General features: G+C 42.2%; 1 protein-coding gene across 2 annotated transcripts; it reads right to left on the bottom strand.

The window, feature by feature from the left end:
* Positions 1–2,802: 2,802 nt before the first annotated feature.
* Positions 2,803–9,641, bottom strand: GSTK1 (glutathione S-transferase kappa 1). 2 transcript variants are annotated; one of them, XR_012675933.1, is made up of 8 exons: positions 9,373–9,502; positions 8,642–8,723; positions 7,756–7,884; positions 7,313–7,413; positions 6,873–6,908; positions 5,061–5,177; positions 4,444–4,724; positions 2,803–3,206 (listed from the first exon to the last, which is right to left on the bottom strand). XR_012675933.1 is itself a non-coding variant. In XM_075164388.1 (8 exons), exons 1-8 carry the CDS (start codon positions 9,436–9,438, stop codon positions 3,157–3,159), a joined length of 675 nt encoding a protein of 224 aa, XP_075020489.1. In that variant the 5' UTR covers positions 9,439–9,641; the 3' UTR covers positions 2,803–3,156. The 2 variants fall into 2 exon arrangements, 1 of the variants encoding a protein (XP_075020489.1); XM_075164388.1 differs by having other exon boundaries at positions 4,444–4,537; positions 9,373–9,641.
* Between the last annotated feature and the right edge of the window lie 5,444 nt (positions 9,642–15,085).

Below are 15,085 nucleotides of genomic sequence, written 5' to 3'. Positions count from 1 at the left end.
TGACTCTGGCCTGTTTAATCTACCTAAGCTCTGCCTCTCTTGGTTGCCTGCTCCCTCTCAGGGAACAGCATTTCCCATTGAGACACCTCTCTCTGCCCTAATCTATGCTCAGATTTATTCTTTTTCTTTCATTGTTAGGATTCCTTTGCTCAGATGCCACCTAGCTTTCTCTGCACCTATCCTCTGCTTCATTATTTTACTGAACCACTTTCTTTTGCTCATTTTGTGACTTTGTGTCTATCTCTGTGCTTGCTTGTTTGCTTTCAGCCTAGCATTGGTGGACCTACTTCTCCATGCCAGTTTCACAGTTTTTCCAGACATGGGAAGTGGGACTGGATCTCCTGGTGAGGTCTGTAATAGAGCAAAGGGGAACACAACTCCAAGTTTGCTCGCTGGAGTTCATAGTCCAGTTTTGCCTGGATCACTGAGAGTCTCTCTTTTGGCTCAAGCCCCTTTCCTTGCCCAGTATCTTCTCTGGCTTGACAGCTAAACAGCATGCTACCTTGAAAGGGATGTGGATGTTTGTAAGGTTCTAAGGAACTAGTTTGGTATATAGCTAAGTAGAAGAGGTAGCATCTTTATGGAAGAAAATTCTTCCAGCTATTGCTAAATAGCTGGCAGTTCTTATTACTGCTTAGCATTTATCCCTGTGCCTGGTAGAAAGACACAACAGTTTAGATTCTCAATGTTTTTTCAAGTAATGCTCAACTTTTAGCTGCCCTGCCACCTGGTGGCATTCAGAGCAGTCAGATAAACAGTTGAGCTCCATGCGATGATGGACGCTGATGTTGCAGCAGACTGGCATTTACAGGCAGAAGATCAGAAAAAGAAGCCAGGTAAAGAAGCTGGTACTCAGTGCATACTTAAATGCATGCTACGCCAAAGATAGTACAAAGAAAGTACTGAGGATAACAATATAGCTGCCAGCCAGTGTTTAGTGGGGTAATCGCCAGAGTGTCTGCCAAGAGCTTGTGCTTATGATCACGACTCTGTAACACAGAAGGTTGCCTAAACAAGAGGCAGAACTTCCTCAAAGCTCTGCTCCCAAACAGGCAGTTTTTGGTTGAAGTAGGTATACAGTCAGAATTGCAACAATATGCATACTCACTGATATAAATGCAAAGGCTGTAACCACTTACTAGTGGTTATCACAGGCAGTAAGCAATGTAAGGAAAATCCTGAGTTTGGCTTTTCCTTATCTCAGTAGTGTTTAAGTACTATTTTAGTACCTAAGGCTTTGAGCATTTGATTTCCACTGACTTCAAGTAGGTCTAAAGGCCTTTAAGATAATTTTGGGAAATACATAGCAGTCTATAAGATCCATCTCATTTGGTCCATCTGCCAAATCAACATTCTGTCACAAAGGCTGTTTTTTTTAGTCAAGCTGGTTCAAAGGACAAAGTTTTATGAGACCCTGGCTTTCACCATGAGATTATTTCAAGATGTTTCTTGCATTCTCCCCACCTTCCCACCAGAGTTCATTATCTCCCATTTTACCCATTTCTGAGACAGCACTGCCTGTGGCGGTGGCCCCAAGTCACTGGGGTGATCTGGCTTAAAGTGATGTTTTAGTCATTCCATTTTTATCACAACCTCAGAATCAGTTTGATAGGGGACTAGCAAATTTCAGGGGAGAAATGGTAAAAAATTTCTTTAACATAGCTTCAAGGGACTCAAAGAAACCTATGGCATCCACATACATGGTAACTTCCCTGTCATTCTGACTCGTAAATGAAGGTAGCCTCTTACATTTCACAAAGATTTCCTTAAATTCCAGGCTGGAATTGCCCAAAGACTAATGAGTGCACTGGTGGAAAGGAGAAAGAAGTTCTCAAATTATAGGATATTTCCTGAAGAACTGAAAGAGGTGTAAGAAGGAAAAATTGTGGATGGGGGAACAAATGATACTCCCACAACACTTAGAGCTGTAAGAGGATAGAGATTTTTTTTTCCTGATGCTTTGTTCCAGGATTTGCTGTTCAACGAGCAAGAATATGCTTTACCTTAAAGTTCAGAAAGAGACAAAAAAATGGAATTCCAGCTGCTGCTAGTTCTTCTGCTTCCTTCAGTGATGCATTGGAGACAGCCAGGAATCATTCAGAAATCAAGCCTCATGCAAATCAAATTAATTTGAGTGTGTTATTCCAATTCAGCCAATACAGAGCCAGGTTCAAACTATTTCAGTGTGAAATTTCTAACTACTGTAATCGGAGATGAGAGTGAAAAATGAAGTGTTTTGGTTTTAATTTTATTGTTTGCATATATTTCCCTCTGCAGACTATATGATGGGAAGTCCCTCATAGCCATATCCAAATCACCTTTTGATAGGCAGCAATTAAGCGATCCTTGAGAAAGCAAAACACAGTCTGATTCAGTTATCAACTAAACTTACGTGGTATTCACCATTTTCCTCCAAAGACATTACTGTAAAGCTGGTGTTAATTAAAAACCCCTGCAAGGTCTGGGGTTGATGCCCAAGAATGCATCTGTGTGGTCTCCTCAAATGTCAGTCACTGCAGAGCAAGGTGTATAAAATACTATCCAGGAGGGGGACAGTTCCTTTTGAGATACTTGATTGGTTCCCCAGATTTTTCTTTGGGCTTGAATTGTCCTTCTCTCTTCCACTCTTCTCTCTCATGTCCCCTCCAATTGCCATGCTGCAGAGTAAAATTTGGAAGCGTGAATGCCTTGTCCTGTGCTTTTAGTGTCTATGTAGTATCTTGGACTTAAAATAAAAGGACAATGTGGCCAGCTTCTCTTAGGCTGTATGTGTGTTTGTTTCTAAAGGACAAGCAGGAAGACAGAAGAAATCCAGAAATCTTTTTAATCCTCTTGCTTTTAGGGTAAGAGAAAGAGAACTAATCAGGAAAGAACAATGTTTAACCTGCAAGAAGTAAAAATATTTAATGTTTAATCTTTAATGTTAATCATGAATCTGTTGAAAGAAAAGAAGCACATTTGTATTGGTAAAGACCTCACCAGACTAGTAACACTGTCAAACCTTGAACTTCTTTGTAATTAGAGATTAGACTGAGCTGTAAAGTTAGTGTTAAGTATAAGAAAGCCATCTCTCCACAAAATTGGATACATTCAGATAATCATTGAAGATTGACCATGCACATATATATTTTGACTCTCATATTTCCCCAGGACTTTTCACATCTTGGGGCTTGGAACTGATGGAACTGGTCCCAGCCATTTTTCACCTGCAAGACAAACCAGCACAAAAGAGAAAGTTAAAATTTAATACATAAAAGTGATTGGCCAGTCACATTTCTGCAGTAGGATGACTGTTCCTACTCCTCTTTTGAAGGGTAGCTACTGATGATGGAATGCAGATTTGTATCATTTGGCATGCTTCAGCCAGCTCCATAAATGAAGCTGTACAGAAGAATTATTTTCCTGTCACAGATGAGAGATTCTGCAGATCTGTGGCACTCCACATGAGGGTGAAGCCAATTCTTTTTAGGACTCCTTTTTTGAGGGACTGGAGGTAAGGAAGAGAAAAAGGCTGGAAGGCTGGGGAGTCAGAGAAACAAAAGGAAAATCTATTGAATTCCTTGGAGTTGAGATTAGAAACCAGGCTATAACATTCCAATTAGGATTAGTAGTGGGTGTTGGGTATTCTATTCATCTTCCTCACTCTCAATTTCATCAAGAATATTTTTATAGAATCAGAAACCCCTCCGGAAAAGAAAATAAACCTCAAAAAAATTCCCTTCTGTTTAAGCCTATCACTAATTTAAATTTATATTAATTTTTTCTGCTGAAATTTTTCAACAAATGCATCAGAGCTAATTATGCGCATAACTCTTTCTAGTGACAAACTCTCTCAAGAGCCAAATCTTGAGATGAATAATCAAATGCCCTCTAACTCATGTAAAAGCAAGTGACTGAGTTTTATTAGTTATCACAACCTATTCCAATTCTCTTTAAGTGTTTAAAGTTCATATTCTATTAATGAAAATGAAAAATGGTAATTACAAGTTATGGATTGGGGAGCTGTGATAATGTCCTTTTTATTAAGAAGGAACAGATATAAAATGAAAATGTTAAAACTACAAAAAAAAAAAAGTAGTATCAGCCATAGTCTTAATCTTAGCCAAGATCTAATGCCAGTACCAAAAGGTTAGATGTGAACATTTTGAAAACTAAAGAGTTTCAAAGGTAATTTGAGAATGGCATGTGGAGCACAAAGCCTTGAAACATACCAAGAGAGGATGGAGAACTCAAGTCACTTTTTGTTTGGAAAAGGACTACATCTTTGGTCACTCTAACTGTACTGAGATACATTCCAGTCAGCAGTTTCATCCCATGAGAAGGAGACCCAACATTATTTAATATTTGAAAGACTATAGGAGTGTTTTATTTAGCTGTATTACATATTTCATTAAAAGAGGGTGAAAGCATGAAACCAAAAGTGATGTTATTAGGTACACTTACCTATAACGCTGCCTAGCAGCTCTAAACGATCAGAGCCGAAAAAGAGATGAGGTTCCCCATTAAAATGTGCCACAACAGCAGGCATCCCAAATGCCTATTGCACCATGGAGATGAAACAGAGAATGTTATGAGAGACATTTTTGCAGACACATGATCAATCTTCAGGAAAAAAAAGCAGAAACTCTTGACTTTTTTTCCTCCCCTTCTTTTCACCTTCATTCTTAAAGATGAGTCTAATGGAGCCATCAGAAAGTAGGGGACTCTCCAGAGCCTGTGTGCCCCTTTTGAAGGGGCAAAGAAAAGCAACCTGATAAATCCACAGTTTTATGTCAATTAGCAATAAATGGTATCGCTTAGTACTGGTCCTGTAGCTCCCCATCCTTGCTGTCCAGCTGGAATGAGCTGAATGGGTCAACCTTCGTTTCCCAGGTGACCATGAGATAAACTACCAACAACAGTGAGTTAGCTTTCATATGTTCAAAAAGCAAAGACCACCTAAGAGAGATGGTCTAAATAGTGCTTTCTAATCATAACCTTCATTGTTCCTTGCTTCCCAGTATTCTTAATAGGGAGGGAATGCATAGCTGTGATGCCAAATGGCATTGGAAGCATCTCACCCCATATTTTAGTGCTTCCTCTGTTGTCTCTTTCAGTCGGTTCTTCACTGCAGGGGATGAAATCATTTCAAGTAGCTTCTGGGTGAGCTCTGATGATAGCCCAACCTGTCTGGCAACCTAAGAAAAGATGATATAATTAAGAGTACTCTAATACTAAATATTCTAATTCCTACTGTGGTCTAATTAATTTAATCTTCAGTATTATCACTGAAGCACTTCTTGCACAATCGTTTTGCTGTAGGGATGAATGAAGACAGACACAAGCAAACAAGGAGATGCCTACCTCTCTGCCTTGCTGAACATGGGATGCTCATAGACTGCCAAACAGCGACTAATCTACATAGAGATCTTTAGGAGTATGAAGTTTGTTTCTCTGAAGTTCTGCATGTCCTTGCTTTATCTTTATTTAAAAAATGATGGATTCAGAGACTATGTGAGGACTTTCTGCATATATTTATGTACTGGGTCTGGCTAGGATGGAGTTAATTTTCTTCACAGCAGCTCCTGCAGTTCCGTGTTTTAGATCTGCGACCAAAACAATGCTGATAACACACTACTGTTTTAGCTATTGTTTGCACAGCGTCAAGGCCTTCTCTGTTTCTCACTCTCTCCCCCTGCCCCATGAATAGATTGGGGGTGCGCAAGAGGTTGGGAGAAGACACAAGGCAGATATCTCTTTGGCTGGTTCGAGATATTCCATGCCATATAACATCATACTCAGCAATAAGAAGTGAGGAGGGGGTTTAGGAAGGTTAGCCACCATTTGCTTGGGAACTGGCTGGGCATCAGTCTACCCGTGTGAGGTGACGAGTGATTGCCTTTGCATCACTTGTTTTGTTTTCTTTCTCTCATCTTCCACTTCTCCTTTGCTTATTAAGCAATTTTATCTCAACCCACAAGTTTTCTTGCTTTTATTCTTCTTTTCCTCTTCCCCTGGACCACTGGGCAGTGGAGGGAAGTGAGCAACTGCCTGTGTGGTGCTTAGCTGCCTACCAGGCACCACAGTTTAATTATATCCTTCAAACCTTGCCTCTTGAAAAGGCAAAATGCAAACCTTTGCTGAAATTCTGATAAAAAAGGTACACTAAAATGAAGCCGAAGTGTAAGGATTAGGCTCTGGGGAAATAGCAAGACTGCAAGATTCGGGTTTCAAATAGGGATGTTGGATAGGAGAGACTAGTCATGGACAATTCCTCTCTTTTCTTCATATTCCAAGAACTTAAAAAATAAAATAATGTAGAAATAAGAGCCCTTAAAGAGGATCTTATGGTATACTAACTTACATGTCATTACAGCTTTTACTGTAATAAACAAAATCTAAGCAGCAAAAGAAAACTCATCAAGAGAGTACAATTTCTAAGCATGTAAAAGGGCAATACAGCACTGAACTTAATAGTAAAGCCTGGCTCCATCACTCCAAGGAAAGTCAACTTCTCCAAAGTGTTGCATTTCACCTGAAGATTTCATATAGCAGCAAAACCTCAATGCATTCTGGAGACACTTCATACTTTCACTACTGTTAATAAAACAGTATTAACAGGTAATTCATTGTCCATCCTGGGTATCTCACCACATGAATTAACAAAAAAGGAGATTCTGATTCCCAGTGTCATTCAAAGCATGACAAAAAAAAATACAAAAATTTCCAAACAGAGCTGCTAGGGAAATTAAATCCACTTTTTTCTAGCTGAAGTTTTTCAGAACTCCAGGTGATCATTTGACTAAGCTGTCTTCATGTCTATTACTGATCCAAGCCATCAATAAGAATCTGTATCAGAAATGCAGAAGCACCAACAAAAAGGAGACACTTACAGCCAATATATTCTCCGGCTGACTGATATCTTCACGCTGGTAAAAGAATAAAATAAGTAGTTCAGTACTTAAGAACAAAAGCTCAGCTCTGGACTTGAAAGCAAATTTTCTAAGAAAACAGAAATAAAAACAATACTAGTTGCTGGGGAAATTTCCTCAGAAAAAGTCACCTAATCTAGGAATGTATTAAGTGCTTTCTGGTGTGATCTATTGATCCACTCAGCCCATAAGATTCATACCTAAAAGAAGGCAAAGCAAGCTGACTATAATCTAGTTCTTTTCTTGTAACGGCTCCTGAACAACGATGACCTTAAATTTCCTGCTATGACTTTTCGTTAAAAGATATTTCCTTTGTCTTGCTCGAATTCCGTATTTGAACGAAGTGGGACAGGAAAAGTGACAGAGAAATGATCAAGAAGTTGGCTTCATAAAATACTGACCTGTGACCAAAAACGTATCCAGAACTCCCTAGATAAGGGTTCCAAGTATTGTGGTTGTGTCATATCAATGGCTGTGATAAAGCGCATGGCCCCAAGACTGCCTGGGATTAGCGGAGAGACAGAGAAACATACTGAAACAAGGCATAGGATCAGGAACAGATATGGTCTGCACAAGTGCTACCTAAGAACAGTATGGTCTTCTCTGTAACAGTCCCCAAACAGTAAAGCTTATGTTGATTCACAGTATCTTCCATGCTAATATCATTCAGAAGCATATTTCTCCAGAAGTTCCTTTTATGATTAAAAATGCACATACTTCATTGCTCACAGATACAGGAAGAGGCTGTGGACAGGGAATTCATATTCACCTTTACTGTTAGGGAGAACTTGAATCAGAAGCGTTAGGGTTGAAAGATACCAGCTAAGCTAAGTCTCTTACTTACGTGTACCAAGGACACGTTGGAAGTCATCTTCTGAAATTTGTACAGGCACTTGGTAGTATTTTGCCATCCTTTTTATATCCTTCAGCATGTATTCTGCACGCTTTGGCAACATTGCTGGGGGCTTGTTACCTTTCAGAAAAAGTTCCGTTGAGATTTTCAACTGTATTATAACAACACTGGATAAAACAAAACTGGACAAATTAGACATCATCCACACATGTGCCTAAGGAAGAGTATAATTTCATATTGACTTACTGAAACATATACAGCTTTTCCAAAGGTAATGCTAGGATTTATTTTGGCTTTGCACAGATCAACCTTTTAAGTTAGCAGAATCAGTTTTAAACCAAGGTACAAATGTCCTAGCAGGGATTTATATTGATTCAGACAAATTACTTTTAAGCTAAACAACTACTAATGCATAGGTAAACAAATGTAGAGTCTTGTTAATTTCATGATTTATGAATTATAAGTCTCAGTGATTAACTTGTTCTAATAAGGTCACAAGTACTATTTTATGGTATACTTGGATCCTTCATGCATATTACAAACTGCAAAGTGTTCCACAAATTAATTCTGGTTTGAACTCAACAGAAAACTTTTAGGAAAACATTCCATATCAAATTATTATTATCCTATTTTAGAACTGTCGAGCTTTGGCATAGACTGTATGTGCCACAAACAGTGGCTGTGTAGTTGCACAATATGAAATTCCTTGTGGCTAATTTCTCAGTCACTACTGAGCTCCACAATCCTATAGTTAATTTGTTATTCGTGCCAAAACTTAGTTCAAAGCTGGCTCTGTACTCACTAAGAGCTTGCCCACTAGTGTCCTGCTAGTGAAGAAGGTATTTCCCTACAGAGCTAATCTCCCTGTATTGCATACCAGTTGCTTGCATTATGCCACCAAGGAAAGCTGGACGAAAGCGCAGATCAATATTCCAGATGTGCTGGTACCGGCAGAGTACCTGCAACATAAAAAAGTAGTGATGGATTAACAGTCAGAGGAGATGTCTCTAGAGCTGCGTCCAGCTAGGAAATAAGCTAAGGCATTAAATAGACACTGCAGATAAATCCTTTTCTATTACATTAGTGACAGCCCTAAAAGCCTTTTCTGGATGCTGCCAGAGAACTGATCTCAGGAAAACTGGAAGGACCGCATTCGTATTATGACTATATGAGTCTAAGCAGGGGTATATAAGGAAAAGATCAAGCTCATTAGTGGACAATCGCCCTAGTCAAAACTATCCCTAAAGCAAAATGTTCGGCAGTAACTCCCAAATACGCGCAGGCCATGCTGCCATTTGGCTGAGACACACTTCCTAAGTGTCCCTGGTTTTCAACACGTGAGGAAGAAATCGAAATATCCCTCACAAGTGAGATAAAAATAAAACCGAAATACAAGGTGGGAAGGGCGCTGCCTGCAGCAGAGTGGGAAGGCACCGCGAGTCGGCGGGACGAGCTGCCCTTCAGCCGCCTCCTGAAGGAGAGGTCGCGGCGGGAGCGACCGCCCCGGCCCGGCGCCAGCAGCCGCAGCGGGCCGCTGCAGAGGCCCGGGCCGCGGGAGGACGGCGGGGCGCCTCGGGAACGGCCTCCTTCCGTCTCCCTCCTCCTCACCTCAAACCCCAGCCAGGAGTAAGGGGACACCACATCGTAAAAGAGCTCCACGAGCGTCCGCCCCATCCTTGCCGCGTCCCGTCCCGTCCCGTCCCTGTCCCCAGCGGCGGCAGCACCTCCCTCAGGGCAGGCGGGGGGCGGTGGCGCCCTTCCGCTCCCGTGGCCGCAGTCCCCGTTCGTCGCTTCTGGCTCCTCCTCTCCGTCTTTCTCTCTGCCGCTGCCCGCCCCGGCGCGGCTGGGGCCCGGTCCCAGCTGTGAGGTGCCCTTTGCTGTCTCTCCTTTGAAGCTCCGCTTGGGAGGAAGAGGAGGGGCGGGGGCGGGAGCCGGGGGGGAGCCTGTGCCCTTCTCCATGGCGAGGCAGGAGGAGAGGAGGCTCCCAAGGAGGGAAGCCGGGAGCTGACTCAGCGGAGCAGGCCGGCATGTTTTCCCGGGAGCACGGCTTCCCTGCCGCAGCCTGCGGAAGGTATGTAAAGCCTAAAAAAAAAAAAAGCAAAAAATTCCCCCAGAAAACTAATCAGTTGCGGTAACAAATTGAAGTTCTTGCTAGCTAGAAAATTCATAGTTATGAACCATTCTTTCTAAGTACACTGACATTTTTAAGAATTTTCTTATGCTACTATCTCAAACACAGAAACAATCACTTTTTCCTTTTTTGTTGTCGTGGTTTAACCCCAGCCGGCAGCTGAGCCCCAGACAGCTGCTCGCTCACTCCCTCCCAGGTGGGATGGGGAGAGAATCGGAAGGGTAGAAGTGAGAAAACTCGTGGGTTGAGATAAAGACAGTTCAACAGGTAAAGCAAAAACCACACGTGCAAGCAAAGCAAAACAAGGAATTCATTCACTGCTTCCCATCGGCAGGCAGGTGTTCAGCCATCTCCAGGAAAGCAGGGCTCCATCACACCTAATGATTACTTGGGAAGACAAATGCCATCACTCCGAACGTTCCCCCTTTCTTCTTCCCCCAGCTTTATATGCTGAGCATGACGTCATACGGTATGGAATATCCCTTTGGTCAGTTGGGGTCAGCTGTCCCAGCTGTGTCCCCTCCCAATTTCTTGTGCACCCCCAGCCTACTCGCTGGTGGGGTGGAGTGAGAAGCAGAAAAGGCCTTGACTCTGTGTAAGCACTGCTCAGCAATAACGAAAACATCCCTATGTTATCAACACTGTTTCCAGCACAAATCCAAAATGTAGCCCCATACTAGCTACTATGAAGAAAATTAACTCTACCCCAGCCAAAACCAGCACATTTATATTATCCTTTTTTTTTGTATTGTTACACACACCAGTCAAATAATCTGTAAGTCTCTTTCTGTCTCCTTTCATGATATTTAAAAATCTTGTCAAGTATATTCCAATATCCCATTGAAGCATGTAGCACATGGTGGCAAAATATTATCTTGCTACTTCCCATCTCCTTTTTGATACGCTCAGTAAGTTCATTCCACTATTTCAAGCATGGCTTGTGTACAAGAGCAACAGCACAAAGTCAGCTCTTCCAAAAGCACACAGCCCGTGCTGATTCCATCATCTCTTTCCTCGGGTGACTCCTCATGTTCAGAGACAATCACAATCACAATCTGGCCTTAGAGAAGGGAATTTCGTCTTCCATGCTGCCTGATCTGGAAGTGCAGTATGCTTCCCTACCACCTTCTTACTTTGAAGTAACTGAGGTACATCTACAGACTCAGCTCTTTGGTCTTTACTTCCTCCCTTATATCAATGAACAATATTGAATATGCTGGGCTAAATTCAGCTCTTGGATAGGCATCTCCTACTGAATTTTGTAGGTTTCCAAGCACTCAAAAGCTCTGAAAATGGGCCTGTTCCTCTTCAGAAGTTAAAACGTGAATGTGTCTAACTTTAGACAATATATTTTAAATGTTGAGATTATAACAGTTTTCAGCATAGAACTATGGTTGCTTACAAACTTTTATGTCTTAGAAAAAGAAGATGTTCATTATAAGAGAACTGTTTGTCTTTATATTTAACATGTTTAATCTATGAAACTATATTGATTTATAATTATATATCTACCCTTGGAAAGGAAATGTGCTGTTTCACATGTAGTTCTGAAATGACATTGTAAGGATGGGCTAACATTATTAACAGCTATAATCAATATATATTTTCTAAATGATTTGGAGTGCTTCTAGGATTTTCAGCCACTTGACTTTTTCTATTCAATTCTTCATTCACTGATACTATAAACAATCAAGAGGTTCAATTTTCCCTTCGAGAAGCCAAACTGGCTCAGAATTACTGCTTATATTACATATTATATGTATTTATATAAAGAGAGAGAGGGATTGGCTGAGAGAGTCAGATTGGCTACCTTTGAGTGGAGCAAAGTTGTTCCTCTTTGTATTAAAGGTGTTTGACTCAGCTGTCTACGATTACCCAAATCATGCATTATTTATTGCTGTCCATCTGTACACACTGTGGCAACACTCACAGTAAGGTAAAGAAATTAAATGCAGACAGAAAGAAGGAAGCAAAACCCACTCTTTTTGTCCTGTAATTTATTACTTGTTATGTTATAGCACTGAGAAACCTTGCCATAAAGCCAGGTAGAGTCAAGACAACTGTCTTTATATGTAGGTGTTAGGGCTAGCAATTGCCCTGTTAAAAATAATTGAAAAGTATAATTTAAGATCACAAAGAATTTCTCCTTTTTTATTAAATTAAGTCTTGCCTTCTTTAAATGAGGCAAATTCTTTAAAAAGTGGTTTGAAAAGTAAGTCATATGCATGAGCGTACATCACCCTTGATAAAGAGAACTTGTTTTCTAAATAACAAATACTGCTACAAATAATTAAGATAAATGTGAAAGCAATCTACTGCTGAGTACCAGTAGAGTGTTTATTCTCTCTTCGCATCTTGTTTCTTTTGAAGACACATGAAGATGAGACACAAGGGCACTCTCACACTCAAGAGCTGGCCCACTCAATGCCCCGGGCTCTCAGGTGGCCTCACCTACTCGCTAGCTGGTCTGGCTGGATCTTCACTAGCGATCACGCACTCATGTGCATGCCTGCACTTGGCAACTGACTCCAGTTGCTGCACTCAGACCCACATACACACACGTGCATGCAGGGTAGAGAGCCCTCACCCAGCAGAGATTTAGAAAGGACTTTAATAAGAAGACAGGACAGCCGCAGGGCATGGCCAGACAAGTATACTGACCAGCGAACTATTTACGTGTGACTGGCCCTTTTATCCCCTTATCCTCTATTTTCCCACACTTGTTCCTCCTCCAGTCGCCTAAACCCTTCCCTATTCCCGTCTTTGGTTCCTCACCTAACCATCCCACAGAAGAAGTCCTGTGCAATCCCAAAATGCTCTTCCCCTGCATCCTGTAATGGGTCACAGTCCCATAGGCAGCAACCTAGTCCTAGGTGTGATCTGGAATGTGCTCCTGATGACTCATCTTGCTGTAATCTTGATTTGCAACAAAGCGGCTTTCTGAAATTAAAGTAACTTTAACTCAAGGATGAAAAATCTGAACGGCCAACAGTAGTTTGTGACATCTCACTGAAATTGTTCTTAACACCTGAGTACTGGGCAGTGAGCCAATCGTCAAGAAAGGATTTGAGAGAGAGCTGGGAAACTTCAGTGTGAGGTCTTTACCGGGCATTTTGGTAGAAATGGTGGCATAAAAGAATTAATGAACAACTGAGTAAAAAAATGTATTTGGAAGAATTGATAGGGCTTCTATAAAGGAGAATCCTGCCTTACTTTTTTTTCAAGGGGTCAACAAAACTGTAGAGTGTGACGTTAAGGGATGTTATAAGACACTGCCTCTGGCATCCTCTGGGGTCTGGGGATTCCTCCTTCCAGGCCACTGGAGCCTACAGATGTGGCTGCTGCTTTCTCGTGTGCAGGTTCAGCCAGTAGTGAGGCTGAGTGTGTGTCCCAGAGAGATACATACGTGCACACACACACACAATACAGAGGACGCTAACACGCTAACCAGTTACACAGACTGCAACAGGCAGGGTGCTGCTGCCTTTAACAACACTCACATACAACCCTATCAGAACTCAAAAAAATGTAAGTGTAGATAGTCCAGTCCTGTTGGTCTCTGGCTGATCAGGGTTAAGTTCACTGGTGAAAAGACACCGCTTTACCCTCTAGATTCACAAGCATGCGCACATTTGCAGATCCCTTGAATATCAGCATGGGCCCTCAGCCCCTCAAATGTTCGTGCCCTGATCCTGAGCCCTCTTGCCCAGTATATGGATCTTTTACTTGCCAGCTAGTCCAGCTCAATACTCGGTGGCAGAGGCGTGCAGTCTACAAGTCTTACACACTTGTCTCACAAGCACTCTTACAATCATGGATCCCTTGATTATCAGCAGAGGCTCTCAGGATTGAGAGCCCGTGGACTGTTCTCTAAGCTCCCTTAGCCATCTCCAGCTCAGATATGAGTCTTTCCAGGTTTTCCTCCTACAAACCAGGTAGTACAGCTTGAAGTTGTTGGGTTATCTGATAAAAAAACTAATGTGCACATCCACAGAGGAGCATAAAAAGACAATGGTGGGTGGGGGAGCCCAAGTAATACCCTGCCCTGGCTGCTTCCAGGCCTATCACAGGAGCATGTCACAGGCCCACCTCTGCAAGCCCAGAGGCGCTCAGGGGCACAATGGTATGTGAGAACCCAAATTCCACACTGTCCTGGGCTCCTCCCAGGGCTGTCCCAGGACAGACATCAGCCCCATGGTCTAGGGATAAAACCCATCAAGTCAGCAGGAGCAGAACTGTTGCGGGGGGGGAGGGAGGAACTGCAAGGCGGTCTAGGATACAGGGGAAGATAATTTTGGGTTTACAATAGATTTATGGGGTGATTATGGGAGGAACCAAAGGCAGGGAAAGGAATGAATCTAGGCGATTTCGGGATGCATAAGCATGGGAAAATAGAGGTATAAGGGGATAAAAAGGGCCAGTCATATGTAAACATGACTTGGCTACCACAGGGACCAGGGGAGTCCCGTAAGCTCTGTGTGTGCATGCCTGTATGTCTCAAAGGGCAAGAGCACAGAAGGAGTTGGCTGCTGGAGGGGACCAGCAGAGTCCCAGCCAACTGCTGGAAAGTTGTGTGTGTATGTATGTGTGTGTCGGTGAGTTAGGAGGTCTGTAACAGCAACTGGAGTGAGGCTGTGGCCTCAGGGGCTTCTGTGACCAAGTGCCAGCAACTGGAGAGACTGGGATTCAGTGGCCAGCCACTTGGTAGGCTGAGTGTCTTAGCCTAGCTACGGGGAGGCATCCACGTTGTACCTAGTGGATATTCACCCAGATCAGCCAAAGCAGGATAGGATGAGGCTGTTGGTTGTGTTTGTGTTTGTGTGAGTGCTGAGTATGTCTGACTGTGTTGATCTGTATTGTATATCTGTCTTTGTGTGTGTGCCTACTGGGAATACATTCTCAGTCTTACTGCTGGTTGTATCTGGGGTCATGAAGCTGTTGTCCAAAAAGCAGATTCGTGCCCAGTGTGCAAGTAACCAATTCCACACGCTCAGGAGAGATATTGTTTTATTCAGGCCTGGGTGCTCGGTGGACTTGCCACAAATCAAGCACACCTGGTCTAATCACCTTTCTGTTTATATCCATGCTTCTCATACATATTTTAAGTTCCTCTTTTACATATTCATTAAATTTCTGAGAAATAATTATAATATTATCATCCTAGACATGTGCGCATTAAAGTCTTCAGGG

This window comes from Calonectris borealis, chromosome 1 (genome assembly GCF_964195595.1).
Source record: "Calonectris borealis chromosome 1, bCalBor7.hap1.2, whole genome shotgun sequence".
NCBI lineage: Eukaryota > Metazoa > Chordata > Aves > Procellariiformes > Procellariidae > Calonectris > Calonectris borealis.
This window is presented reverse-complemented; position numbering and strand designations above follow the sequence as displayed.

Coding starts and splice junctions, on each gene's coding strand:
- GSTK1 (XM_075164388.1), bottom strand. CDS start 9,438: ATGGGGCGGACGCTCGTGGAGCTCTTTTACGATGTGGTGTCCCCTTAC. Junction 6,909..7,312: donor GGATACGTTTTTGGTCACAG/GTCAGTATTTTA, acceptor TTCTTTTACCAG/CGTGAAGATATCAGTCAGCC. Junction 5,178..6,872: donor AGCCGGAGAATATATTGGCT/GTAAGTGTCTCC, acceptor ATCTTTTCTTAG/GTTGCCAGACAGGTTGGGCT.